At 51.5% G+C, this 27,550-nt stretch overlaps 2 protein-coding genes and 1 long non-coding RNA gene across 6 annotated transcripts; 1 reads left to right on the top strand and 2 right to left on the bottom strand.

The window, feature by feature from the left end:
- Positions 1 to 51: 51 nt before the first annotated feature.
- Positions 52 to 4,725, bottom strand: LOC111932166 (gap junction gamma-1 protein-like). Of its 4 annotated transcripts, none has more exons than XM_086898803.1 (3): positions 4,600 to 4,725; positions 1,122 to 2,317; positions 52 to 994 (listed from the first exon to the last, which is right to left on the bottom strand). In XM_086898803.1, the coding sequence occupies exons 2-3, from the start codon at positions 2,290 to 2,292 to the stop codon at positions 987 to 989; spliced, it is 1,179 nt and encodes a 392-aa protein (XP_086754929.1). In that variant the 5' UTR covers positions 2,293 to 2,317; positions 4,600 to 4,725; the 3' UTR covers positions 52 to 986. The 4 variants fall into 4 exon arrangements, with proteins under 4 accessions (XP_086754929.1, XP_086754926.1, XP_086754927.1 ...); XM_086898800.1 differs by having other exon boundaries at positions 4,475 to 4,614; XM_086898801.1 differs by lacking the exon at positions 4,600 to 4,725 and adding an exon at positions 4,418 to 4,571.
- On the top strand, positions 4,605 to 8,211 carry LOC147652254 (uncharacterized). Its single transcript, XR_015289605.1, has 2 exons — positions 4,605 to 4,957; positions 5,041 to 8,211. It is a non-coding gene; the product is annotated as an uncharacterized LOC147652254 (long non-coding RNA).
- Positions 8,170 to 27,397, bottom strand: STK11IP (serine/threonine kinase 11 interacting protein). Its single transcript, XM_086898798.1, has 24 exons — positions 27,185 to 27,397; positions 26,878 to 27,080; positions 24,745 to 24,819; positions 24,422 to 24,517; positions 23,393 to 23,500; positions 23,114 to 23,185; positions 22,029 to 22,158; positions 21,756 to 21,859; positions 20,864 to 20,953; positions 19,753 to 19,794; positions 19,083 to 19,250; positions 18,705 to 18,786; positions 18,231 to 18,596; positions 17,862 to 18,052; positions 16,776 to 16,886; positions 15,847 to 16,042; positions 13,975 to 14,478; positions 12,371 to 12,486; positions 12,087 to 12,184; positions 11,744 to 11,922; positions 11,420 to 11,504; positions 10,955 to 11,037; positions 9,217 to 9,443; positions 8,170 to 9,001 (listed from the first exon to the last, which is right to left on the bottom strand). Exons 1-24 carry the CDS (start codon positions 27,237 to 27,239, stop codon positions 8,861 to 8,863), a joined length of 3,522 nt encoding a protein of 1,173 aa, XP_086754924.1. The 5' UTR covers positions 27,240 to 27,397; the 3' UTR covers positions 8,170 to 8,860.
- Positions 27,398 to 27,550: the final 153 nt, after the last annotated feature.

Below are 27,550 nucleotides of genomic sequence, written 5' to 3'. Positions count from 1 at the left end.
CACACAGGATTCCCTCCCCACCCCTTCCTCCCAAATGAGCGGATGCAGCAGTTCAGTACAAAACGTCTTCAGCCTTTACTAATATAGATATAAAAAAAAAGAAAAACAGAGTGATGATCATTTCCAAGTAAAAAACAATGCTACAAAAATCCCCATGTGACCCAGGCTGAGATGATGAGGAATGCTCCACTGGCTCCCGGCCGAGCCCAGCTCGGGGCACCACGTCCCCACAGTGTGAGGCCAGGGTCTGGCTCTGTGCAGGGGGTCCCAGCCCAGCAGCCAGAGTAGGAGGAGACAAGTTTTGGTCCAAGGGCAGCCTGCCAGGACAGGGCGGAGGCAATGGGAAGGACGGCCCCTGACCTCTGCACAGACATTTCCAACAGGCCAGCCCCGCAACTCATAGCCTCAAGCCAGGATGTTGTGCAGCATGGTCCCCCAGACCACAAAGTCACTTTCTGGCAGCACAGTGCCACCAGGACCCCTTCCGCCCCCTCCAAGAGTAATGCCAGCCCAGCACTCTGTCCCACAGCTTGGCCCGGCCAGCCAGACCCTCAGCGTGCTCCCCTAAGTCCCCCACACCTCAGGGGGCACTACCAAAATCACCAGCACAGGCACAGCACCAGCCGGTGCTGCCACAGGTGGCAGAGGGCACGGGGCCACAAGGAGCCGTGGGGAACATGGTGGGGAAAACAGGTGAAACAGGAGTTGGGGGGGCACAGGCCCAGAGTTGAGTATAAAAATGCCAGGGTGCACATGTTGATGAGTTTATAAAAACGTACAAAAATAAGATATTCCCTTTTTTAAAATTAAGTAGGAATGAACCCCATGGTTCCCGACCCCTCTGCTGCCCACAGGGACAGGGCTACCCAGAGTACCCCGCTGGGCAGGCGTGTGGCATCCTTTGTCCTGTGCTCCTGGCAGGACACCTATCGCACGGTGGCGGTGGCAGCCACTCCGGCAGACACCGCTGCTGTCCCTGGTGGCACTCACAGCCCTGTGGGGAGCAAAAAGCAGGTTAGCACCCGCCCCAGGGGGAATGGCATCCTCCCTCCAGGGGAGCCTCAGGGCAGCCCCCATGCCTCCAGCCCAGTGGGCCGGATCCATCCCCCTTCCCGGCTCACCCGTGGTCCTGTCGCAGGCGGCCGTCCCCTTCTCATGGGCGAGGTTGAGGCGGTTCTGCTCGGCGGCGATGCCGTTGGCCTCGGGACTGCTGCTGCGGGCAGGACTGGGGGGCCGCGGCGGGGGCTGGAGGTGGAAGGCCACCTCCAGGTGCTCCTGGGCCAGACGCAGGTGCTCACGCAGCCGGTCCAGCTCGTGCACCGGGGGAGCCCCAGCCAGGGCGAAGCGCCCCTGGGCCAGGCTGTCCCGGTAATCCAGCTTGCCATTGGTCAGTGGGGCTTGCGGCAGCTCCTTCTTCAGCGAGTGATAGGTGGGTGGGGCACTGGGGGCTTTCTTGGGGTACTGCGGTGCGGGGCTGTCGCCGGTTGGGAGTGGGGGGCCGCCAGCCTGGCTTAGGGCATCACGGATGCGCCCCACACCAAGGTGCAAGAGCTCGCAGAGGTTGAGGAAGAGGCAGAGCCCGCTGACAGCATACATGATGAGAAGGAAGATGGTCTTCTCAGTGGGACGGGAGACAAAGCAGTCGACAGTGTGTGGGCAGGGGCTGCGGCTGCAGACGTAGGAGGGGCTCACCTCAAAGCGGTACAACAGGTACTGCCCGAAGAGGAAAACCATCTCCAGCACTGAGCGGCACAGCAAGTGCAGGACATAGGCACGCATCAGCCCGTCCTGCTTGATACGGCGCCGGCCATCATGCTTCTCTCCGCCCTCTGGGCTCTTCTCCTTCTCCACCTCGATCTCCTCAAAGATCATGGGGTCTTCTTCGTTGTCATCTTCTGCCTCCTCGTAGTCTCGCCCGGCTCCCCGGCGCACTACCGGCATGCGCGCCCGCCGGGCTGGCGGTGTCCGGCGCCGCGAGGACTCAGGCATGCGAGCGATGCGGTGCATGGCAAAGCCCAGGTAGAGCACCGATGGCGTCGCCACCATGATGATCTGGAAGATCCAGAAGCGGACGTGGGACAGGGGCGCAAAGGCGTCGTAGCAGACGTTCTCACAGCCCGGCTGCTGCGTGTTGCAGACAAACTTGCTCTGCTCGTCGTAGTAGATGGACTCTCCCCCCACGGCCGTCAGCACGATGCGGAAGACAATGAGGACAGTCAGCCAGATCTTGCCCACGAAGGTCGAGTGGTTGTTGATCTCCTCCAGGAGCCGCGTCAGGAAACTCCAGCTCATCCTGACCAGGCAGTTGACTCAAATCCTGCAAGGAAGCAGCAGGCAAAGAGGCACTGAGCAAATCCGCATGCACCTCACCAGGACCCTGAAGTCCATCAGCTGCAAGCCCAGCTCTGTCCCGCTCCCTCTTACACCAGCAGTGTCCCTTCCCTTACCCCACATCTAGAGCCATAAACACAGCCCTGCTCAGGAAGCTGCCTCCCCATAACTTTATCCCCTGCTCAGCACCGCCTCCCTGTGCTCACGTCTGCATCCTGCTCCTGTCCTGCCACCAGCCAGGTGGGTGGAGGTGATGGGGAAAGGCTGGGACATCCTGGTTGCCTGCAGGGACACATCTAGGGGAAGAGTGAGCACAGTCACAACCAGAACAAACATGCCAGTGCAGGGCTGCACCCACCAGCTGGGGACCGGGAGGGGACAGGCAGGAACAGAAACCACTTCCTTCTCCCCAGTGCCACAGCATTCATTTATCACCTGGCACTGGACAGGTCCCTAACCAGAGAAAGCAGGTCCACTGGCCCACTGCAGCTGCCAGCCCTGAGCCCTGGCTGAGGGGGGCAGGTCCCCAGAGCAGCATGCCCCACCACATGCTAATCAGCCAGCTCCTCTTCACTCCCCAGACTCCACAGAGCTGTCCTTCGAGGGCCGGCAGAGATGCAGCATCACTCTTCCACCAAACCTCAGTGCTGTGCTCTCTCTCCTGCAGGACCCCAGCCTCAAAAGCCTGCAGTGGCCAGTGCTCACTCACAGCATCCGGCAGCTCCACGGCAAGGGCTGCTGGAGGGATGGAACAGGGGGCAGGACAGTGATAGCATGTGGGGCAGCCAAGGAATTGCACAAAGCCCTGGCAAAACAGTTGACACTGGAGAATGGGGAAGAAACTACAAGGCCCATGTCACATCTCCTGACCAAAGAAGACACAAGACACCCACACCAGTCACTGCCACCCCTGGTTTGAGCAGCTTGTGCATGAGATGATGCAAACCAGGACAGCAGATGGCAGGGATGCCCAGGGAGAGCAGAGGGTATGTGACCGCACAGAGCCCCCAATGGGCCCTGCCAGCCACATCACATCACCTCTGGCCACAGCATGTCCCTGTAGATGATGATTGATGCTGCACTGATTCCACTGTTGTCCACAATAAGAGGATCCTTTACACCAAGTTCAGACAGCCTCCTGACCAACCTCACCTAAAGAGAAGAGTCCTTCCAGCACAAGCATCCATGCTGGGGACATGCTCTTGCTGCAGGAGGTGCCACGGGCTGGCACCAGGGACCTGAATTCAGCCCATCAGGGCCACCACGGTCCTGTGGTCATATAGCTTGCAAGGTTTCACTGCTGTGAGGTGTGATCCCCTCTCCCCCACTGCCTCCCTGGATGCTGCATGCTTTGTGTCTGCCTTTACCCTAGTCTCTAGCAGCACACCACCTTGGCACCAGGGTGAAAAACAAGGTGAGAGGACCAGGGAGGAGGACAGTCCCCCAACTAAAACCCAATCTGTGTCAAACCACGACAAGTACCAAGCCCAAGGAAAGCAAGAACAGTGGCATTGCCGTGGTGGCCATAGAAGTGTGGCACGGGAATGGCTGGCAACGTGGGATGGCAGCAGCAGTGGGCATGGCCAGGACAGCACAGAGCTACCTGCAGCCTGTCCCCTATCCGGGGCAGGTGACCAGAGGCCAGTTTTCGAAGCAGCACAGCCATCTAGGGCCTCCCGGCCATACTGGGAGTCAGGACTAGCCCCATATACCTTGTCCGGGCCCTACACCTACGCCTCAGTCCCACCGACCCCAGTCCTCCCGCGCGGGGCTCCCAGTCCCCTCTGCCCTGCCTGAGACCCCCAGTTTCCCCTGCCCATGGACACAGCAGCAGGCATCCCACCCTGGGGCTCACCGGCCCCTGCCGTCCGGACACCGCTGTCCCACTGACCCCTGCCACCCTGGGGACCCAGCCCTCAACCCCAGCCTTCTCGGGGTACCCCGGTCCCACCGACTCCAGCGCCTCGAGGGCCTCCAGCCCAACTGGCCCCGCCTGTCCGAGAGCCCCAGCCCCACGATCCCGCCCGCCCGCGGCCCCAGCCCACGCCCGGGGCTCCCGCCGCCCGGGGCACCGTCCCCTGCCCACCTGCCTCGCCGTGCCCCAGCGCCCCGCTCCCTCCCGCAGCACCCCGGCCCCACTCACGGCGCAGCGGGACGAGCGGCTCCCGCCGGCAGGGCGGACAAAGCGGTGGGGCGGCGCGCCGCCGCCTCCCGCCGAACAAAGGGGCCCGGGGCCGCCCCGCCCCGCTCCCGCCCGCCGGTGCGTACCGACCGCCCCGCTCGCATCTCCGCCCCGCTGCGCCCTCGTGTGCCGCTCCGCACCGAGCGCCGCGGAGCTGCGGCCCGGCACGGCCCGGCCCGGCCCGCCACGTCCTGCGCCCGTCGGGCGGTGCCGCCCTCGGTGCTCCCCGCCCGCGGCTTGCGAGGCCGCGCAGGGCTGCGGGCAGGGGCCGGCGCCGGCCAAAACTCTGCCGGAGGCGGCTCCATCCAGCCCCCGCTGACCGGCCCTGTCTCCCCGCCCCGCGCCGCCCTTGGCTCCCGGGAGGCCGCTCGGCGGAGGCTCCCTGCCCGCTCTAGGGGGACGCTCCGAACCGAGGGTGCGGCTCGGCCCGCGGAGTGTTCAGGGGTGAGTCCGGCCGCGGGGTTAGAGGAGTGAGCCCCCGCTCCGGCCTCAGAGTCTTCTGCACAATAACCTTCTGTTCCTTACAGCGTTCTTCCCCGCCCAGTGGAGAGCGAAGATGGAAGAAAGGAAAGATCTGGTGGCACAGAGGAGAGATGGGCCTGCACATGGTGGGAATGCAGAACAAGACGAGCCTGTGTGGTGCGTTTTGAAGCCCGTGGTGCTTCTTGTGTCCCAGGCCAAGTTCCTGCAGCAGGACCAGGCTGAGCATGCAGCACCTCGAGATGTGCCCTTCGAGTCACCTACTGCACCACCAGGGACAGCACAATGGCAGCAGTGGCTTTGAGTCACCATCCTGGAGCCGTGCCCTGTCCTTTCACCCAAGGACCCTGGCCGCTGACTTTCTGTACTGCTAAAATTGGCTCTGTGGGAATTTTGTTGGGGCTGAGTCTCCACACTGGGCCAACCACACCCTTGACGTCCTGGGCCCCGTTGTGTGGGGGTGAGGAGGGATGCCGAGCAGTCTTGCACAACCCGAATAGTCATGCCGAAGCTGCTGTCTGCGTAAGCTCATGAAGTGCTTCTCTTTACTGAAACACATGTTCCTTCTGCAGATGGATTTCTGTGAACTGGCACTCCAGTGCAGCACTGGGGCTGGCTGGGGGAAGGCTGAGGCTATGAGGCTGGGGCAAGGAGACCTATGGGGACTGTGGCCATCACATCCAGTGTGCTTCCCTAAATCAGCAATGCCACCATGGCATTGTACCAGCACCTGCAGAGCCTGGACATTGGCTTGATGCTCTTACATGGGAGGGCAACTGGAACCCCCCAGAGCAGCATTCTGTACCGTGACAGAGATGCAGGTGTGTGCACAACAGGCTGGGGAAAAGAGCCTTGCTTTGGGCTCTTGCTCACTCCTTCCTTCTCCCAGATTATGGATGGGCCAGTCCCAGGTGACACGTTAAGCTCTGTGGAGGGAGAGCTGCAGCAAATGGAGGGGAATTTGACTGAGACATGAAGAATTAGTTTCCATTGAATCCCATTCTCATGCATGCAACTGTGGCATTAACATTTCTGTAAGGGAAAAGTGCGTTCCAGATCCAGCACAGACACTCTGGTCACAATCTCCATCCCAGGCCAGGAGAAACAGGAAGAGGTAGATGCAAGGAGACAGCAAGCTGAGCACAGAAACTCAGGTTTTTGGAAGAATGCAGGGAAGCTTTCAGCTCTAGAAATGAAACCCAGTAGTGCTGCAGGGAGGTTGCACCTGTAGTGTAGTGTGGAGAGGTGGGAACAGGGCAGTGGGCTGTCAGCATGAGGACAGCATTCCAGTGTGCTGGGGAGGTCAAGCAGCACATGTTCAACCTCCTGCTTTTGCCTGGCAGTCAAAGTGACTTGTGGCTTTTCCCACAGTAACCACTTGTTTTCAAGTGTTTCCAGCCTGGCTTCAACCCCAAGCAGCCGAGCAGTTTGCTGGGGTAATGGGCCTATGTGACCCTTTGACTCTGGTGCTCAGCACATTAAGAACAAGCCCCTGTTTCACCAGCCTCAACATTAAACTGGGGAGTGTGGCCTCTGAGGCACTGCAGACTGAAACCCTTGTGCCCAGAATGAACGTGCTTTTTGGGATGGGGTCAGGCACCCCTGCTGCAGCATTTTTGCACAGCACAGCTCAGCCCATGCCTGGGCTTGGGGCAGGGGTTGCCTTGGAAGGCCAGGCCTGGGGCTGGTGTCACACATCCCCTGGACCCGCTGTGCTTGTCAGCATCCGGCCACTGGCGTCAGAGTGCTCCAGCTTCCCCTGTGATGTTGCCCTGGGTGTTCCTGCACTCTGCCCTTTTCTTAAGCTTGCAAAACCTCAATGCCTGCAGAGGCATCATCCTTTCAGCCTGGGGCAGAGGTAAAAACCCACATGATCCGGGAAAGGAGAACAGTGGACGAAGGGTGTTGCCCACCCTCATCCCTTTCCACATCAGCTGAGGCTGACAGAGCATAGTGGGCAGGAAGGATGTACAGACCAGCAGTCTTGTGGGGTCTGGCTCAAAGATCAGCTTTGCAGAGGAAACAGGGACAGTGTCACCAACCACAAAAACCAGGATCAGCCCCAAACCACTGAGTCTGTGGGGCAGAGCCATGGAAGGGCAGCTGCACAGCCCAGCAAGAGCAGGGGGAGCTGGAAAAAGAGGAGATAGTGGCTGAGGGAGAGTGTAAGCAGAGGGATAAGATCACTTCCTGGACAATCGCTGCATCTCAGGAGGGACATGGCAAGAGCTTCTGCAAGCACTCCTTCCTCCCTGTTCAGGCAGAGTGCTGCAAGAGAGGCACCCTCTGAGATGCCAGTGTCAGACCCTGCCTTGGCTACCAGACAAAGGGCAGAGGGAGGGTGCAGGGCCCAGTCTGGCTCTCGATAGCAGCCTCAGTTTCTGCTCTGATCAATACAGCAGGAGGGGCTGGGCCCTGCTATGACTGCCTCTGCTTCCAGGGACAGTGGCAGTAAGGCAGGTAGTGGGACTGGGTGCCCTGGGTGTTTTTTCTGTGGGGTGACATGGACAATACCTGGCTGGTGCTTGGCAGCAGGACCACCCTCTCCAAGCAGGGCTGAGCAGGCAGCACTGCATGTAGGCAGCACACATCCCCAGCAGTAAACATTATCTTCCCAGATTAAACAACTTGTCTGGCACTGGGACAGGGAGCAGACAACTCTATTAGGGACTGTCCTGATACAGGACAGCTCCATAACTAGCTTAATGTCCTTCTTCTGATAACACACAGAGGCACACTCCATTGCAGGAGAGGTTAAGACAAGGTAAAGCCTCATATGGGGAAGAACCTAGAGGCAGGCACTCCCACCTCCACAGCCACACCAACAACAGCTCCTGAGACAGGCAAGCTTCTGAAGGCCTGTGTACCAGTAAGCAGCACACTGGGGCTGGAAGGCCACAGGATGCTCACCTGAGGGCAACTGTCAAAAGAGAACACCACAACCTGTGCCTGGTGTTAATCTAATTCTGTTTAAACCTTTCCTTTGTTGCTGCTTGGAAGCCAGGAAGGTGGAGAAGATTAGCAGCCCATTTGTGCCCACCCTTAACAGGAAGGGGAGAATGGCCTAAACCTGGTGAGATGTTAGGGAACCCTTGAGGCAGCAGCAAAACTAGCATGGAAGCCCTTAGAAAGACATTACAGCACTTCAAAATAATGAAACAAAGAAAGCATAATAATTCAATAAATATAAGCTTTTATTACAATAGAAAATAGTAAAACTCATGTTAAAATAGACTCTTACTTTTGGACTGCTCAGAAAAAGCCTAAGCCTCACTTATACCTGCTGGTGCCCATAAAGGTCCTGACCCCTAAGCAATGAGCAATTTCCGTGCTGAGAACCTCGAGGCTCCTTCCTCCCAGTGACAGTGAAAGACTACAGCAGCAGACTGAGCCATGCCCCACTGGGCAGACAGATAAGGGCTCTCTGAGGGGTTGTGTATAACATGCTTCACCCCTTGTGCAATCAGGCTCCTGTTTGAAGCAGGTAGCTTTAGGGAAACCATGGACAAGGAGGGAGAGGAAAAAAAAAATCATCAGCATATAATGATAGCTGTCCTGAGACAGCTAAGAAGGCAGCAAACACATCTGCCAGAAATGGCACCTGACTGCCTTTGGGTAACTTAAACACTATGACAAGAAACACTCTCCATCTCCTCCTTCCATGGCCAGTTCAGTGCAAATAAATGACTGTGCAGTCTGAACCATCATGTGCTCCCCTCTTACTCACCAGAAAGGGCCAGGGCCAAGAGTAGAGTGAAAAGCAGAGGCCACAGAACAGCAAGGTCAGATGGGAGTGGGAGACACCTGTGCACCATTGCTGGCACAGCAGCACTTGAGTCCAAGTCCCTCCTGCTCCAGCCACCAGGCTCACTCCAGTGCCTCATACACAGCCTTCCGGAGCTCGATTGAGAACATCTCCTCCCAGGGCCCACGGATCCACTCCACCAGCTCTACCAGGAGCTCAGGGCACTCTGTGCGGATGTGCCAAGTGCTCTCCAGCTTCAGTACCTGGCAGGGAGGAAAGGGAGGGAGGCAAATGAGAAGACTGGCCTGACAGGCACCCATCAGCCCTAAGCCACCATCCCTCAGCACAGCTCTTCCTCATCTCTCTGTGACCTTCTCCTCCCTCTCTGCTGATGACAGCCCCAAAACACTCTTGCAGCAACAGGATCTGAGCACAGTCAGCCCCCAGCATCTTGACACCATGGCCACCTCCTGGTTACCTCATCATAAAGCATCAGCTTGATGTCACAAGGACAGAGGCGATAGGTTATGATATTGCTAATACTGGTGATTGGCTGCTTCTCCTTCAAATGGATGTTGCTCTTAGGAGGCATTTCTGCCTCATGGTCTTCATCCAAGGAGGGCTGCACCTGCCACTGGTGATTCTCCTCCAGCAGAAATAGCATGCTTCGGGTACTCAGCAGGGTCACAGGGAAAGCAGATGCCCCTAAAAGGATATAAGGGAATAAGAAAGGCTTTGCTGAGAGCCTGAGTCACCACAGAACCAGCTCTGCTCTCCATTCCTCCCTAGGGAAATCCTTTACAGCAGCAGTAACTTCAGTGAACAACCTTATCCAGCTTCCTGAGTGAAGAGGGGACCAGGGTACTGAAATGTGGCTGGGCTTCACCAGCTTATGCAAGCACATTGCAGGAGCATGTATATGAAAGACCACTGCCCAGCAAGGCTTGTCCAGCCCCTGACCTCAAGTGAGGCAGGAAAAGTCATTCAATTCCTCTGACCTCTTAAACAACATTTAACTACTCCTTAGTTAAAATTTGGCAGCTGCAGCTCAAAGGCTGCCTTTTTTGGCCTTAATTTGTCTGGCTGTAGATATCTGATGGATGGAACAGAGAGCACACACATAAAGTTTAATACCAAGCTGGGATGCGTCTTAAGTATGACAGGAAGGAAAGTAGTTTGATAAACTTTAGGGAACGTAAATATAATCCAGCTATTTCAGTGGATGCAAATTAAAAGCACTAGAACTTGGGAATAAGATGCACAGTAATAGGGAAACATTAGAAAAACTGGCTGAGGTCACAGGGGATCACAACCTGATGCAGCAGTATTTGCTTTCCTCATCACAGCTCACTCTTGGGAATTAGTAGGACTATCAGAAATGGGATGTTTAATTAATCCTGTCTACTTGCTAATGAGATCTCAGCTGGAACTGTGTCCAGATTTGGGTACCATACAGTAAAAGAGGAGAAAACTGTAGAGTAAGAAAAATGCACTCCAAGTTCTCCCTCCTACATACTATTTGTCCAGCTTGAGGATACCAATAAACGAACTTCCCACAGATTCCTTCTGATCCTCACTCTCTCATACGTCCCCAAAAGTCAATGGTGACCAGGGGTGCAACAGCTGTAACAAATTAATCAGAATGTGATTAAGAGCTAGGTTGCTTTTTTCAGTGTCCCAAGCTGAGATGACACTGGAATTGTTCACTGAAGACTCAAATCCCAAGTTTAACACATTTGTCCCTCAGCAAGGTCTGAAACAGAACCTGAAGGGCTCCAGCAGGCTCCTCCTGTACTATGATCTCAGGTTCTGGACACCTACTTCTGTTGTCCCAGATGAAGAAGCCTTTCAGCAACTCACACAAACCAGCTGGTATTATGACTCCTCATCTTTCCCTCAGATCAGGGCAATGATCCAGCCCCTCAGATAATCTCCAGCTTCTCAGGCTGACACCAAAACTGGTTTTCAAGACCAGCTGGCTCCCCAGAGCCTGGACTTCCATGTAGAAAAGAACTGGGAGATTCGCTGGATGTGGAGAAGTATGCTGCTATCCTACACAACCCATCATTAGAAAAGAGCCCTCACCCATGCCCCCACGCCATTTCACTGCTGGACGAAGGGCATGGCTCTTTTCCCCCAGACTGTACACCAAAATCATAAGCATGTAAGCAGACAGCACAACATGTGGGACATCTGGCTACTGAGATCTCCTGTACCTTGGATCAGGTAGGCCAGCAGGTAGAAGAAACAAGTGTCACCTGCAGCTGAAGAATCTGTGGTCTTGGAGTCCAGCAGAGGCCTGGAGGAGATACAACAGTGGGCTGATAAGGAAGCACTCTGTTTCCAATCTAGGTTTGTTGTGAACTAGCTACTGTTCCCAGTCCTCCTGGGGAAGGGAAGGATCCTCTCTTCCAGATAATGCAAAGTCCTCCCTCTCCTGGTCCTCCTTGCTGCCAGGAGCCAAATGCTTCTTGGAAGAAGGCTGCCCTATGTCTCCTACTTTTTCTCTCTGTTATACCCTGCTCAGACTCCTCCAGAAGACCTGCCTGGCTCAGCCCATGACACCCCTTTGCCTGTTCACCCTCTGTGCTACCCTGTTTCCAGCACCAAGCTTCCCAAGGTTTGCTGGACAAGGAGACATCCCTTTCTACCTGAAATCCCAACCTCTCACAGGCTCTTACCATAGCCAGTGCTGGGGATTCATTTCCACAGTGGGGATTTCCTTCACCTTACTCCTGTGCTTAGCAGGCAGCTCTTGCATGAGATCTAAAGAGGGGGAGAAGGCAGGTGTCTTTTATTGTAAACTCAAGGGCAGTACATAACAGTTCAGGACACTACTGTTCAGGGAGGTGTTGCAAGTTATGGTGCCAATGCGGTTCTCTCCCAGATATTTTTCTGAGCTGTCAAGAAGATAATTTCCAATCTATATCCAACAATAGCTGATAGTTCCCCAAGAACAAATCTGTCAAATCCTCTCCCACACCCCTCTACAGCTCTACGGTTACCTGTCAGGGTCTGCAGGAACTGGTCACAGCAGCTTTGGTTCCGGATCAGCAGATTGTAGGAAGTTTTTGGGTTATCAAACTCCATTCGCAAGCTCTGGTGGCAGAGTCCCACTTCCAGATGAGAAATATCAGACAGGTAGTGAGAGTCATTCTTCTTCAGCCAGTCTGCAGGTTGTCCCCTAATCACAGAGCACAGCCCTCAGCTGCAGCAGGCTGCCCCATCTCCTCTCCCATGTCAGACTGCAGCAGGGGGTTTGCCAGAACAGCCCTCCAGGGCAAGGGCAGCAAGGCTAGCACAGGCTGGCACTACCCAGCACTCATGGACTTGTGGCAGGGTCCTCACCTGATAGCTCCAGTGACCTCCAGCACATAAATCTTGAGATCAGAAGCAACCAGGATTGACAGGAACTCTCCTTGCCGGCCAAATTTCACCATGACCACCTAGAGCACACAGAGGGTGGGTCACAGCCTTGGCCTGCCCCTTGACAGCTCATCCATGAAAAGGCCAGACTCAAAGACACTTCAGCTCCCTTCACACCCCACATGAAATGCCACCTCAGTGCAGAACTCACAGGGTGGCAAGAGGGACACCCAAAGAGTTGTAGGAGTGGTGCTGTGGGAGCTCACCTTGAGGAAGCACTGAAACTCCTCATCATTCTCCTCAAAAACTTCCATGTCCAGGTACAGCTTCAGGCGATGATCCACTGAGCGGAAGTCTCTCGCATTCAAGATGCTGTTTACAGCTGAGGAGAGCAAAGGGCAGCAGTGACACTCTGCCCACCAACCAGGGGCTGCCCAAGCATGCAGACAGGCACCAGGGCAGCAGTGTCACCCCCTCTGCACACCTACTTCCATCGAGTCTTTCCTCAAGACGAAGGGCCAAACACAGGGCTTTACAGGCCACAGGTCTCCATGTGGAGATAAAAGAGGACTTAATTGCTCCAACACTTACTTTTTTTCAGATTTACAAAGCTTTGGTCTAAGCCAGCTTCAAACTGTGCTTGCCTGTTCAGTCACAGAAGGACACTGCTTTGCTGCTGGATTTGGCAGAAGGGCAATTCTTTATCGCAAAGCCAGAAAGATATTTCTCATTTCAATTGGTGTCAGCTCAGGTCAACTTTTTAACTCTGACTTTGATCGTGGCAGTGTTAAAGGGGCCTGAGGAAGACACCAATAAAACTACTAAAGAGTATAATTAGGTTTGTCATGAAATTGTATTACCAAATCACTTCTACAACAGCCACAGTACCAGCCAAGAGTTCACATTTCCCAGCAGAGCCTGTTCTCCACCAGAAATGTTACACTAATCAACCTCTCCTCAGCAGGAACTTTCCACAGTCTCAGTTTTAAACTGGGACCTTGCAATTTGACCCCAAAAAATAGACTGCTTTATTTCTCATACTTCAACTGTATGAGACTGAACATAGCAACCTTAAAACTGTGATTCTACACTGACTCCTCTTCTGAGGCACATCAGTCTTGAAGGACTGGGAGAGACCTCTATAGATTAAGAAACCATTAAGTTTGTAAATCAGAACTACACTCAGCTGCAGTAGAGTCACTTTCTGAGCTAGAGAAGATAACTTCCACAGCTCCTTTCCAACTTGTTATTCTGTAAATCACAAGGTGATACCCAAGCAAAGGCAGTCTGCTACGTCAGAAATCCAAGGTCCTTCAGAAAAATAATTTGTGGGCCTCCTGTCTCACATGACAGCCCTCATACAGCCAGCATGCAGTCTAGTCTCTTGGACGGGTTTTGTCATCTGAAGCTCACAAAAAAAGTTAAGAAAGCGCGAGCAACGAGATCCACAAACCAGAGCCTCCTACTAGCACACCAGCCTCACACTGCACTTCAGCCAAAGAATAAATACAGAGAAATTGTGCATACTGTTCTCCAAAGGTAATGCTCCAGCTGGCAGCTCATGGATGCCACAGGAACCCAGTGTGTCCATAACTGAGCAATGCAGCTTCCAGAACAAAACCCTATTACTCAGAGTCTAAGCAATAATAGGTATTAGGAGCTGACTCACTTTTCTTACCTTCAGGCATGAGGATTTAACAGAGAGAGGAATAAAAATCTCTGCTCATAAAAACCATACATTTATGGCTGCTCATACTTGATGTCCCCCTTCCCCATTAAACAGGAGGAAGCATACCCTGCAAGCACCAGTGATAAAACCAGCAACAAGCTGTCAACACCCCTAAACCCCGCACAGCTTCCCGATACTCACGAGGACTGAGATTCCACGTTTCCTCGGACTCAGAGTTCAAAGAGAGAGGGGAAGGAGTGGGTCCCCGAGAAAGACTGTAACGGCAGCTTCCCATCAGGCTGCCCCCGTTGGTGTCTGTGTGGCTGAGGGACAAGCACTGGCTCTTCACGCCCTGCTCCTTCCCACAGCTGCCATCTGCTCCACGGGAGGTGGGATGAAGAGTGCCTTGAGCCTGAGTGTCAGGCTCAGCGCTCAGCTCTGGAGTCCTGGTGCTGTTGCTGGTGTCTATCTCCGAGCTGTCCTCCCCACCAATGTAGAACTTGCTGCTCTCGCTGACCAGGACAGATGTTTCCTCTGGGCCCTCCTGCTGGCTGCCTCCCTCCAGCACAGAGTCTGACAGGTCCTCACTCGTGCTGTCGGCACCAGGCGGCAGAGGTGTGCTGGAGCACTCCTCTGAAGGCAGAATGACTACATGGTCACTGGAACAACTGGGACAGGCTACAGGCTCACCAGCTGCTGCAGGACCTGTGAAAGATTTTATCAGGTATAAAGAAAAGCCAGAACAGTTCTCCCCATTGAGATTTTACTTCCCCCTGCCTCCTCTGCAAATCATGAGCCCACCCTTTTCAAGGCAGAGAACAGTTAGATTGACTTGAGCAGCTTGTTGAGCAACTTGTTCAAAAACATATCCTACATACCTCCCTTCACAAATCAACCAGAAATTCTGGATCAGTGCCACATGAAATATTCTGCTCAGATTTAGGGTGCCCAGTGTGTGCTGTGGTTTCATCTGAAACTGTATAATGGTTCATGACTTTCCTACACTTCACATATGCTCACATAACCTCTGAAGGCCAAACTCATGACCAGTCAATCCAATCTTCTTTAGCCACCTCCATCCCCAGCAGGCTGTGTCACTTCCCCAGCTGTTCTCATCCCTTCTGACCCTGATTCCTATTACTCTCTTCACCAGAACAGACTCCCAGCTGGATCATGGGACTCCCATTACTATGGCAGGGAGAAGAAAGTGTCCTGGGGTGGAGAAAAGTGCTGCAGCCAGGACTTGTGTGTTCACTGCAGTACTTCAATCCCAGGATACTTTGTCAAACAGCAGCTTCTCAGCTAAGGCACTTTGAATATAAACTGGGCTTCGAAAAACACAGCAATCAGAAGATGCCTACTCAGGACTAGCTACATCTCAGCTGAAATACCACATTTAGTTTTAAACATTCAAAGCAAATTGTGGACAAATGGGAAAAAGTACAATGACTAGCAAGAAATTGAATGTATGCGATATGACTGACAAGTAAATTATCTAGAGTTGAGTTTATTTAGTCTAGAGGACAGAAACCAGGAAAAGTTGCCAGGGAAGAACAATGGCCCACAAGTACAAAGAAAAGGAGTAAATTGCTCCTCCAAAGTGGCAGCAAGAATGGGCTTAAGATCACAGATGGGGAGACAGATTAGAGTTCTGATTTTTTTTCTCATGTCTAACAGGCAAAGTTTTACCTGAAATACTGGTGCAGTTTCCCTGGAAGCTTGCCTTAGCAAAAGCTCTTAGAACAAATAAAGTCTCTGTGGCAGAACTGACTCCATGACCTTTAAGTCCTCTCCCAGACTTCACTTTCCAGCACCCCTGTGTTCCCCCAGGCCACTCAGAACAGGAGTGCTGTTTGCTTAACCTTAAACAAGTGGCTTATTCCTGCTAGGAAACAAGGCAGGCTCTTTCCAGTCCAAGTAGGCCAAGTGAGAATTCATCCCACAATAAGTTTTAGATTCCAGTACAGCCAACACATCTCCTATACATTCCATACTCTGCACCACAGCTGCCACTCTAGAAGTCTGCCTGGGCATTAATTAGCAAACATCCTTCTCCTGGGCACTACAGCCTACCTTGATCTGAGGCAACTAGAGTCTCCAGGATTTTGGTGTCTCCAAGCTCTGAAGGATAAGAACCTTGATGCCAGGGGACCAGGGACTGTGAAAACTCCTGCTTGCATTTCAGGCACTGGAGCTTCATGGATCCCTTCTCTTGGTCCTGATTTCGCCGATTCTCCTCAACAGCTGGGGACAGCACTTCAAGGATACACTAAAAATAGCAGCACAGGGAAAAGGATGCTTTCAGGTAGCTATGATTGTCCTAATAAAATCAAGCTTCTGACACCAGCAAGTCTTTTCACATGCCTCACTACAGCATTTCAGAGTTTAAGGGGTGCAAGAACATTTTCCAGCTGTGCAAGACTTGCCAAGGGCATGGAGCTTCACTGCAGAAGACCAAGACAACCTGTTTTTGCAAGTCTGTGCCTGAGAGCTACATACTGACAGGCTCCCTCTGGAACTCTGATCTCAAATGGTCCCATCTATTTGTGTTTTGTCTTTAACAACTTGTTTAAATGTACTTAAATGGTATCTTGAGAGAAATGACTGAATTAGAGACCAGAGTCCCTACAACAGCAGTGTGGACATAGCACTGACATTCGCTGTCCAGAGGACCAAGCACAGGCCAGCACATCATTCAGAACCCATGAAACATTACATTGCACATGCACAAGTAATGATCACTAGATTGTCTACAAACTTGTCCCAAGAGGGAGAAAACTGCAAGGCTCTCTCCTTGAGAGCACTGTTTATGCTACAGGAGCTCCACTGCCCATGGCCATGCTCACAGGGCCCTCCACAGGTCATCTGTGCAGAAGAAGAAAAGCCAACAAGCCAGACATGGGCAGCAGGTGCTCATGTGCTTAGAGAGCAAACAGCTCTATGCTGGCTGGAAGAATTCAGTGTTTTGCAGTAACACTGCCCCCTCCCCAAGCCTCCCCCACCTGCAGACACTGCTCTGGGCAGTCATCAAGCACCACGTATTTGCGCTTCTGCCGGTCCTTGCGAATGTAGCTGAAGTGCAACGTGAGGACAGGGAAAACTCGCTCCAGGTCCTGCAGGAGACAGAAAACAAATGTTCTAGGATAAGGGAGAAGCTTTCGCAGACTACATTTGCTTGCAAACAGCTTAAACATGGCCATACAAGCATTTAATTTAGTGTGTTCTAAGCATCTCTCTACAGCTGATAGTATTTGGGAGTCTGGTAAAATGGGCACAAATAAATAAGCTAATATAAACCTAATAAGTGCTGACTACACTTGCATTGACTACTTGAAAAATTGCATGAGCATTTGAATCTTAGAACAGTAACTTTCAAGGCCTAAAACAAAGCATTTCAAACAAAACACCTTTTCAAGAAGGGATTTCAGAAGAATATCAAGCCACAAACATTCAAAAAGGCACAAGGGCAGGGTTTAAAAATTAGTTGGAGCTTTTACAGAAAACAGAATTAGAGAAACCTGTAAACATGTCCATATACAGACTGAGTGTTAAAATCCTACCACAAGGAAAAAGAGATTTCCAAACTCCCTTTCTAAAGACCACAAAAGCCAAATAGGGCTGCTAATGCTAAAGTGTGCACCTAGAGCAGATGGCAAACTACTCACTGAGCTGCCAGGAGCTCTTTAAACATCACACTAGGCTCTGTGCTGCTCTAGAAACAATAAAATCCACAGAGTCCTCCAAGGCCAGGGTGATATCCCAGTGAAGAATGGATGGGAAGGAGATCTCCATTTCATTTAAGTTCCTCTTAAGAAGTCTCTCATTCCTCCACACTGGAACAAGTCCAGCCATGGACTTTAAATTCTAGCTTTGGAATAGATTTGATGCTGGTTTCTGCTATGTTATTGCAGGTAGTCTAAGCCATACAGATGCCATTAGATACACATACATTGGGTTGAAGAGATGCTCAATCAGGCTTTGCAGGTGCTAGGAAAAGACCTGCAGGATTCTTGATGGGAGCCCAAATCCAGGATGCTGCCATACGCAGGGAGTAAGATGACAAAGGCTCACAGAGAACTGTAACTCACCATCCTCTTCCAGGTCAACTCAGAAGTCTCTACATTCTTCAGGCATTTCAGCTCCAGCCTGTGGAGGACTCTGGCAGCCTTCAATTCCACCTCAATCACATGCTTAGCTGTGACTCGCAGGAAGATCCAGTCTGGCTCTGGGTCCCCTTCACCTTCTATCTGGCTCACCAGCACTGGCTGGCACAGGTCCACTGCCAAACAAGACACAATATAGGTCAGTACATGCAGCAGGTCTTCAGTCCTGCTGGACCCAGATCCTTAGCATTCCCAGAACACTGGGCATCATGATACAGCTTCAGAGACAAATCACTTTTGATTAACCTATTTTGTTGTCATCCAAGCCCTTAAACAGTAAAAGGACCTGTTTACCTTCTGCCTTCTCCTCTTCTTCCTCTCCAAGCATTAGCTCATCTGCCTCCTCTTCTTCTCTCTGCTCTCCTTCCATAGGCTCCTCCAGTTGTACTTCAGGCTCTTCCTCCTTTGCAGTGTCATCCAAAGGAGGAGAGGATCCTTCCTGGGAAACTTGGGGCTTTTCTTGCTCTGGGTCAGAGCTCTCGCTCTGCAAGTCCATCACAGCAGGTCTGCCTGTGATCTCATCTGCAGAACGGCTGTGGGACATGACGGGTACTTGGTCATGCTCCTCCAGGTGTCTCTTGTACTGCAGCCAGTCAGCACCAAAGCGATCTCTGAAGCTGGCCAAGCGCTTCATCTCCTTCTGATGCTCTAGAACCAAACCTGCAGAAAGAAAACTTGGGAAGTATGAAAGTAGCCACCAGGCCAGAGCACTCCTCTTACTGTGGGCAGTTTAGCTGCTATGTTATTAAGGAAGATGAGAAGCCTCACCAGCAGAGAGGGGTAATGCCTGGGGCTCGTGTTCTGTGTCACTTGGCTCCGAAATGCTCGCTCTGCGCACCTTAACTTTTCCCTGGAAAAAAACCAGGATAAAAGTAGTTGTGAGGAACTTGAATAATGAAAACAGCACCTGATGAGGGGCTCTGCCAAGCTGAAGGGCTTATAGCTGTTGCAGTGTGAAGTCACACCATGAAACACTTGTCAGGGTATATGAAGACTGATATTAAAGCCCCTTCCTAACACACAGCAGCGCAGAGGCTCACTAACCACGCAGTCAGTACCAGACCCCATCTCACTGCTTTCATGACAAGGCATCCCCTTTGCCCAACATGCCAGCTACATGGCTAAGCAGCTTTGTCAGTCCCAGACCTTGCTTTTCTTCCGAGGGACCCTGATGGCCACATTCTCTGATGGTGACTGACTGTCGCTGAAGTCTGCAGCACAGGAGCTCTCCAGTGCGCTGCGGTCCAGTGCAGTCTTCTCTGAGGTAGAAGTGTGGATGGACTGGGACACACTTTGCACAAGCCTTGGAAGGTGCTAAAGCAAGAAGAAGAGAGTACTGCCAGCTGAGTACAAAGGGCAGACAAGGTAACCAAGCCACAACTCAGGCTGACAGCTTTCCTGCTCCTCACCCCCCAGCTTTCACCATCTCAGTCAAAGCACTGAGAACAGATCCTGCCTGGTTGATTGGATTGTTTAGCACAACCACTCTGATTTAACTCAATCTCTGCCTTTCTTAAAAATAGTAGATGGGAAACTGATAACTATGTTGCTGACATGCAGTTCTAGTGTCAAGTACCATACAGTACCTGAAGAGGAAACAGGCAAGGATCCAAGTCCTGCAAGGCTACATAAGCCAGAAAAAATTGCACCAGCCAGTTCCAATAATTATTAGAAATCAGCATAAACTGAGACAAAATGATCTGTGTCAAAGTCAAGGTAGCCCATAAAGATTTAAGAGGACATATGACAATGCAAAAACCTGTTAGAGTTCCCAGTCCCAAAGCCAGTAAGATGAGTTTTTAACAATTATACTTACCATTAGGTCTGAGGAAGAGAGTGGCTCCCCATCCAAGAAGAACTGTAATTAGAGACCCATTTGCAGTCAGATTCCATTTGGCTGGCACATACTCAGGACAACTTCTGCTGACTCCTATTCCCCTAGGGTTGGGATCCCTGGCAAAAAAACTGCAAAGAAACAACCCTGTTCCTGCCTATCCACACTCCTTTAGTTGTAGCTACCTGACCTAATAGCATATAAGGCCAGAAGGGACCTTGTGGTTTTCCTGTTTACAGACTTTATAACTTCCAGAAACGTATCCAAGACAGTTTGCGGAAGAGGTACAATAGATTATTCTACAACAACTCAAATTGTTTTGAAGGGTACTCACTTTCACCTCAAAGCCTGTGTCCTACTTCTAGCCTGATTCCACACAGCTTCCAGTAACTTGAGCACAGTCAAAGCTTTTTCCAAGAAGCAGTTTGAAGACAATGAATCCAGCCATTTGCCACTAATATGAAGTGCAGACCAACTCTGGAACACCTTTGACCCTTTGCAAGTTTAGTTTGCTAAATTACCAGAACACTGGCTTTGCTGGCTGCTTTATTTGAAATCAGATTACCAAGAACTGACCTAAGCACTGGAGTGTAAGGGAACAGTGATAACACCTGGCTGAGAGCAGAGTGAAGGAGACACACCAAAGAAGTGGCCAGGGCTTGCAAAAGTACTACATACTTAGGTAAGGTGGGCCAAGACAGTGAACTCCTTCTTTGCACAGTCCAGATACCTCATCACTATCTAGCAGGAACACAGTAAAGTTCCATCAGTGAGCAAAACTGAAGAAGTAGACAGTGAAGACATATTAAGATCTGAGGTGTTGAAAACCTGAGACCAGTATTCAAGCTCTGTGCTGGCCAGCACATCACATAAAAAATTAAGGTTAAACTACTCTACCACAGGTAAAAAAAAAAGAAAAAAGAAAAAAGCAAAAAAAAAAAAAAAGCAAAAAAAAAAAAGCAACCACAAAACAATCACCACTGTTACACAGCTGGAATAAATCTGCAAGTTTCTTACCCCTCATTTTCCCCTGAGTGTTAGAACACCCTATGCCTTCAACAGCAGTGGCAGAAGGCAGGTGGCTATTACTCACATTGGAGAAGGCTGCCCTGGGAGAGACATGGACAAGGGCTGCAGACCGGTGATTTTGATGGAACCATATTGGGTTTCCCTCCAAATGCAGCTGGGTGAGGGAAACAGACAAGTTGTTACTAGAAGCAATATTCTCTACCCCAGTCTATACTGCCCGCAGGCTCCAGTCCTTCTCTCTGCTTCAAGAAATATCCCCTTGCAGTGAAACAGTTATCAAGCCAGAAGAAGACTGGGCTTTTACAAAGCTTCCTGAAATTAGTTCAGCAAATAGAGAAGGAGATTAAAGTACCTCCTACTCATGACCTAAATCATTATGAGCTTTTCCAGTACTGACTCTGAGAAGTGTTGGAAGAACAGTCCTTTGCAGGCCCAGAGAAGCTGTATATGCCCCATCCCTGGAGGTCTTTAAGGCCAGATTGGATGCAGCTTTGAGCAACATGGTCTAGTGGGAGGTGTGTCCCTGCCCATGGCAAGAGGGTTGGAACTAGAGCTTTAAGGTCCCTACCAACTGAAACCACGCTCTGATTCTATGATCTTCTTTCACAAGCACTACAGTGACTGCCGTGCTCCTTCAGACTTCTCTGAATACACAGATCCACAACAGGATTATGGGAGGATCTCTACTGAACTTGACAGTGTTAAAATCAGAGAGGATGAGCAAGGAAGTGGGGATGAATATATGGAAAAATTTTAGCTTGAGGAAGAGTCACTAAAAATGAAGTCTGAAACACAGGTGTGTGTCTAAGGCTCCCCCATCAGTTTCCCACAATAAAATTAAAATGCTCAAGAGTTTAACTTATCTTTCAAAACTCTCTGGTTACCACAAAATCTCCATCTTGCACACCCTGACCATGAAATCCCTAATCTAGCAACCCACCAGGCTTTATGCTTACTTTTTTTAAATAGTGCAGAGTGGACAATGGTGCCAGCTGGGCATGTTCCAGGATCAGGTTATAGGCCAAATCCAGGTGCTGCAGATTCACAAGCTGTTCCACCCCTGTGAACAAAGCAAGAAGCCATCAGCATGCTAGAACACACAACTTGGGGACCTCCCCCAAAACTGAACCCTAGTAAAAATAGTTGTGCCCAAGATTTCAAGCTCTGTTCATTCTCAAGGACAACAGGAAGGTTTCAAACTCAGAAATGCTTTTTCCTTGTGGGCTCACCATTAATGCTGTCGAGCTCATTGTTGCGCAGGATCAGAGTCACCAGCTTGGATCGGCTGAAGATTCCAAGGCTTGGCACCTTGGACAGGAAGTTGTACGCCAGATTGAGGTATTCTAGCTCTGTAAGGGTCTGTTCAGAGAGAGGAGCAGCACTGGATCAGTTGGGACCTCATCTTGAAGCCAGCCCTGAACTCAAGACAGGACACTAGCTTCTACCATTTTCTTTATCCCAACAAGGTCAACCAACAAGTGAGTTATTTGAGACTGTTTCTGCAGGAAGAGTTTGATGTTCACATTTGTTTGTTTAGGTTTGTTTAGAGGTGCTCAGCATCATCTAACTGCTTTACAGGAGCATCTTTCTATTTCCTTGCCAACTTTGATGGAGCACAGGAAAGGATTAGACATCCTGTCTCAGCAAAAGGAGTGAACTACCAAAAGAAGCCCTTTCTTACCTTTGTAAAGATGATGGGGAATGATACCTTGTGAGCCCCACCAACTCCTTGAAAAGCTGTTCATAGCTTTGCTTCCAAGAAGCAGATCTAGCCCAGCAAAACATGGATTTCATTGCCATTCCCCAGAACCCACATGCCATTATGATGGATTACCCCTTTTCTACAGTAATTGACAGGTTTCTGAGAGCAGGAAGTAAATGCTACTGGGAGTTCGAACAAACTGAACAGCAAGCTTCTACAGCCCCATGCCTGGCTACATAATTCTCACCTGCTGCACAGATTACAGCAAAGTCTTGGCCAGAGTGAAGTGCCCAACCTATGAGGGGCTGTACACACAGAGTACCCTCTGTGTATCAGTGCATTTAGCATTTGGCCACGCTGGACTGCCTAGTGACAACAAGAGCTAACACTGTCTTAGAGGTGAGGAACACTGCCTTCGCTGCCTCAGGGGTACTCAGACTGCAGATACAGGACAACTGCTTTCAGGCTGCAAGCACTAGCTCTAAGCAACACTGCATCTGTGATTTCTTTTATTACACCTCACCTAGTAGGAACATGATGTCAGTAGTTACAGATTTTTAGAAGTATCCTGTGTGCAGGAGGAAACTCTGCTGGTCAGCCCAAAATACTCACCGTTAAATAGTGCTCACAATCCTGGATCTTGTTATGACTCAAATCCAAGACTCTTAGAGCATTCAATAATTGCTGAGGGACAAAAAGATACTAGATCAGATCCTACAACTGTCTATATTACAGGATGAAAAGCCTCTCCTGCTGGGAGAGGACTGCAGAATTAACACTGCCCACTTCCTCCCACCCAGACCGAGCAGCATCAGTAACAGAGGGCCTGGCTCTTAGTTGTGATCATCTCCTCTCTTCTCTGCAGCCATGCAGGAAGGATGCCTCACTCACCAGTGAGTCATCCAAGGCAGTGATTGAGTTATAGCTGAAGTTCACAGTCTGCAGTTCCAACCATGGGAGAGCACAGCTGAGATCTCCACCACATGCTGAAATTATTTCCTAGGAAGAAGAGAGGAACCATTCCTTGGTGAGTACTAGCTGTTACAGTAAAAGCAGATGAATACAGGAGAACAGTCAACAAGGTGGCTGTGCTTTACAGACCTTGTTTGGTTAGAGAGGCAGTGACTTTTATGTCCCTAATTCAAGTATTTGGAGGTGGTGGGAATCCCACGGCCAGATATTTAGAAAGAAAGGGAGATGCTTTTGCTTCCTACACTGAAGTGGCAATAGTTAACCTAAACTGTTAGATTTATTGTGCTCAAAACACTGAGCACAAAGATTCATGCTAACAAAATAATTTTCAGACCTCTCTCAAACAAAAGCAAGATACACACTTGTATCCTGACAGATAAAAAAAGCTCTCAAAGTACTCCCTACCATCAGCCCCTGCTCTCCAGCAGGTGTCTGCTTCTATGTCCCAGAGAGAAGCCCAGAGGCCCATGGCCAGCACAGCCCATGCTACTCAGTTCTCCGTGGCTGGAGCTTGCCTTCATGTCTCAGAAATGTACTGGGCAGCAGTGCAGGTAAGACACTGGGGTACAGCATTTCTTCTGACAATAAGCTCTAAAAAGGTTGCTGAGGTACAATGAAATAAACCTTGACCAGCTGCAGGCTATGAATGTGGAAACAGCCAGATACACAGAGTTGTCAGATCTAGCTGACACAGATATTGTCTAGAGCCAGAAATTCTCAAGAAACTAAAGAGAAGACTACAGAGCACATGTGCTTGCAAGCAGGGAATCCTTCAACACTGCTTGAGACAGGAGTAGGACCCCAGAACAGGGAAGGGAGATGAAGCCATACACAACATGAATGAATAAAAGGGCTAGCACCGTCTCCTACATCTTCCCTGTGTGAAGCGCTGTAGGATCAAGACAGCCTTTCTCTTGCAATTTACCCCACGAGCTGTGTAGCACTCACCTCCAGTGTACTGATACATTTGCAACAGGTTAGAGATTCCAGCTGAGAATAGACAAATCGCAGTCCCCGGAGGCAGTGTGCAGGGACAGACCTCAACTGCAGCAGTGATGAGAAAGTAAGAACAACATACATCAAAATATTACAGTGGAGGAGCAGATCCAAGTTTTACCCTAAGCAAATGTTGCAGGAGTTTAGTCTTAGCCTTCTAGGGAAGCCACAAAAGCCTACTCAGTTTTTAGGAGTGGAGGCATTCTGCAACCACAAAATTAGTCAAGAAAACCCAAACAGCAAGACTCAAAACCACTCTTGCCATCCATACTTACTTCCAGATGCCGGAGCGACTTGAAAGGGAAGATCTTCACAGCAGATTGTAAGACACAGTTTGGAACATGAACAAGCTAGAGAAATAAGAGAAGAAATCTCATGTCAAGTTTGGTTTGTGCTGCACTACCACCTTCCTGATGCACCAGCTGCAGCACCTTGAACAGGCTGTCCCTCCAGCTCGAGTGATCCTTAGAAGCTCTCACCCAGTGCTGTTAGTGCCATTGTCTCCCCAGATCCTTAGTACAACAGAGGTCACAGAGAATAGCATGTTAATAAGTGTTTATAAGCTCTACCAGCCTATGGAGCTCCTCTCCACCTCCCCTGCCCACATGGCTTCATCACTTCCAGCGCCACTGGGAGGTCTGGCAGCTGGATTCCTCATCAGCCACAACCAGCAAATCTCCTAAAGACAAAACTAACTGCTGGAGGTATGTTTATCAAGCAACTGAGTGGAACTAGCATGCTGGTGGGAGGTGTGCATGTACATTTAACCACAAGAGTCAAATAAGGCAAATCACAAGCAGATGCAATAGAAAACAGAGTTGGCCTCCAAGGCACTGTTAGTGTTAGACTGAGGTGTCTGCAAACCTCTTCTTTGTATTCTGTAGTACAGCCACAGGCCCTTTCAGCAAAGGACTGTTAGGCTGTGTTCATGTACTATAAAGCAGCTTATTAAAACCATCTTCTCATGCTTTCTACAGACAGTGCATAACCAGTATTTCTGGCTGTTACTGAAAGTGAGTAGTGGAGTAGTTACCACTTCCATTGTAGACAGCAAAGTACAACAGAAAGACTGTCTCTGCCAGTTACATATACATTCACACAGAAGTGACTCATCAGGTGCAGAGCAGATATCCCAAGACCTCATCACCATTACTGCTTCCACAGCTACAACCCTGCCAGGAATGAATCAGTGCCCACTGCCTGCCAGCTCTAATGCTGCAGATTGAACAAGAGCACTTGTAAGGGGAGCTTGCACTGGCAAGCTCTAATGATCAATTCTAGCAAAATATTCAGATGCCATTCTTGCTGTGTGTCTTGATCATCTCCTCTCCCTCCACTGTTTTAAAAATCTGTCAGACTGATATAAATTATTAGATTCTCCAAGTAAACCAGTTACCAGACATCAATGGGCAGCTTCCCCTTCTTTACAGGCTTGCTGCAGGGAGAGCACAGGACAGCACAGGAGAGCAGGAGCACTGACCACAACATCCTCCTGACTGCAGCATCCTGCCCTGCCTCCCCCTGCCAGGAGACCCATATTTCTCCACAGATTCTGGGCCCCACTCCCATCTCCCCACCCACTACACTGTTACAAAATCCTGTGGACAACACTCTGATACTGCTCCACTCTCACGGGTAAAACACATTTTTAAAGACGTCTCAGATTTTAGTGCTCAGCCACAATACCTTTCGAGCCACGCTATGGAACCCAAACCAGCTGCTAGTGCCTCTTCCCCTTTCAGGCTCCTTTCACCTCTATTACCCTCCCAGCATGTCCCAGTGCCCGGCAGAATCATGTGCAGCACCGTAGCACATGCCACCTTTCAAAAACCTCTCTGAAGAATTCCTTCATCTTTAGTTGTGTCTTTATTACAGCCTCTTTACTACAGCCTTTATTGTTAAAATTAATAAGGATACGTTACTAGAAATACTCCGTGCTGAGAAACTGATCAACCAGAAGCACCAGACTGCTGAAGTAAGCAGCAGCCTCAGAGTGTGCACAACATCTGACCCCTCTGCTCAAGTTCCCCGGCTCTGCTGCCTTGGGCAGATCACTCATCACTCCGAGAGCACTCAGCTGCGCTCAGGTGCCATATACTGCCTGAATTGCTCAAGCACTTCAGGAAATAACCACTTGCCCAACAATGACAACACCTTACCAAGGTCAGAACATCATAAACTCCCGCTGCCCCCGTTTTTAACTCCGAGAAACTTTCCGCTGAGTTGCGTGGCTGATGCTAGGTAGGCAGCTACAGACTGTCGTGCTGAGCTCCACGCCAAGAGCCCTGTGATGTGAGGGCCCTCGGACCCACGGAGCCTGCACGTCAGGCGGGGGCAATGGGCACCGGGGGAGGCTGCTCTGAAGCTGTCCCTGCCACCTCCAGGGGCCGGCCCTGGTACGTACGGACCTTCAGAGAGTGAGTCTTCTGCAGGACGTCGAAGAGGAACTGCGCCTGGAGGATGGCGGCTGTCTCGGCGGGGTGCGAGGGCAGCGCCACGAAGCCCCGGTTCTGGTTGCGGGAGCCCAGGTGCTGCTCGAAGACCTGCGTGAGGTGCTGCAGGGTGGAGGTGAGCAGCGTCAGCGTGCTGGAGCCGTCCAGGACGAGGTCCCCTGCAGGAAAGGGGAAGGACGGGCCAGGCCGTGAGTGTCCACGCACCGGGGGCACCGACCCGGCCCGGCCCGGCCCGGCGAGGCCCGCGGCGGCCGCCACTCACCGGCGTCCTGCAGCAGCCGCGCCAGGCCGCGCACCAGCGTCTCCGCCGCCGCCATCTGCGGCGGGCAGGCCCGGTTCGGCACGGCCCGGCCCGGCCGGTCCCGCCGCCGCTCCGCCGCTCTTCCGCGTTACCGCCGAGGCGCGCCCTTCCGCCGCACCAGCGAGCGGCCGCCGCTCACATCCGGTTGCCATGGAGCCCGCCCCAGCGTCCCCCTCCCGCTCGGCGGGGCCCGCGCCCCCCGGCCCCCGCCCCGCCGCCGCCCCGCGCCGCCGCCCCGCAGCCCCCCCGGTAAGCGGCGGCGGCCCGGCAGCGGCGGCGGGCGGCGCGGAGCGGAGCGGGCCGGGCCGGCGGGAGGCCGGGGAGCAG

Source organism: Cyanistes caeruleus, chromosome 7 (assembly GCF_971803275.1).
Source record: "Cyanistes caeruleus chromosome 7, bCyaCae1.hap1.1, whole genome shotgun sequence".
Taxonomy (NCBI): domain Eukaryota; kingdom Metazoa; phylum Chordata; class Aves; order Passeriformes; family Paridae; genus Cyanistes; species Cyanistes caeruleus.
This window is presented reverse-complemented; position numbering and strand designations above follow the sequence as displayed.

What these genes read in the sequence shown, in the direction of transcription:
- STK11IP (XM_086898798.1), bottom strand. Translation starts at nt 27,239, where the DNA reads ATGGCGGCGGCGGAGACGCTGGTGCGCGGCCTGGCGCGGCTGCTGCAG. An exon ending in AGAAGACTCACTCTCTGAAG is followed by an intron (nt 24,820 to 26,877) that starts GTCCGTACGTAC and finishes TTATTTCTCTAG; the next exon opens with CTTGTTCATGTTCCAAACTG. An exon ending in AGCTGATGCTTTATGATGAG is followed by an intron (nt 9,002 to 9,216) that starts GTAACCAGGAGG and finishes CCTCCCTGCCAG; the next exon opens with GTACTGAAGCTGGAGAGCAC.
- LOC111932166 (XM_086898803.1), bottom strand. Translation starts at nt 2,292, where the DNA reads ATGAGCTGGAGTTTCCTGACGCGGCTCCTGGAGGAGATCAACAACCAC.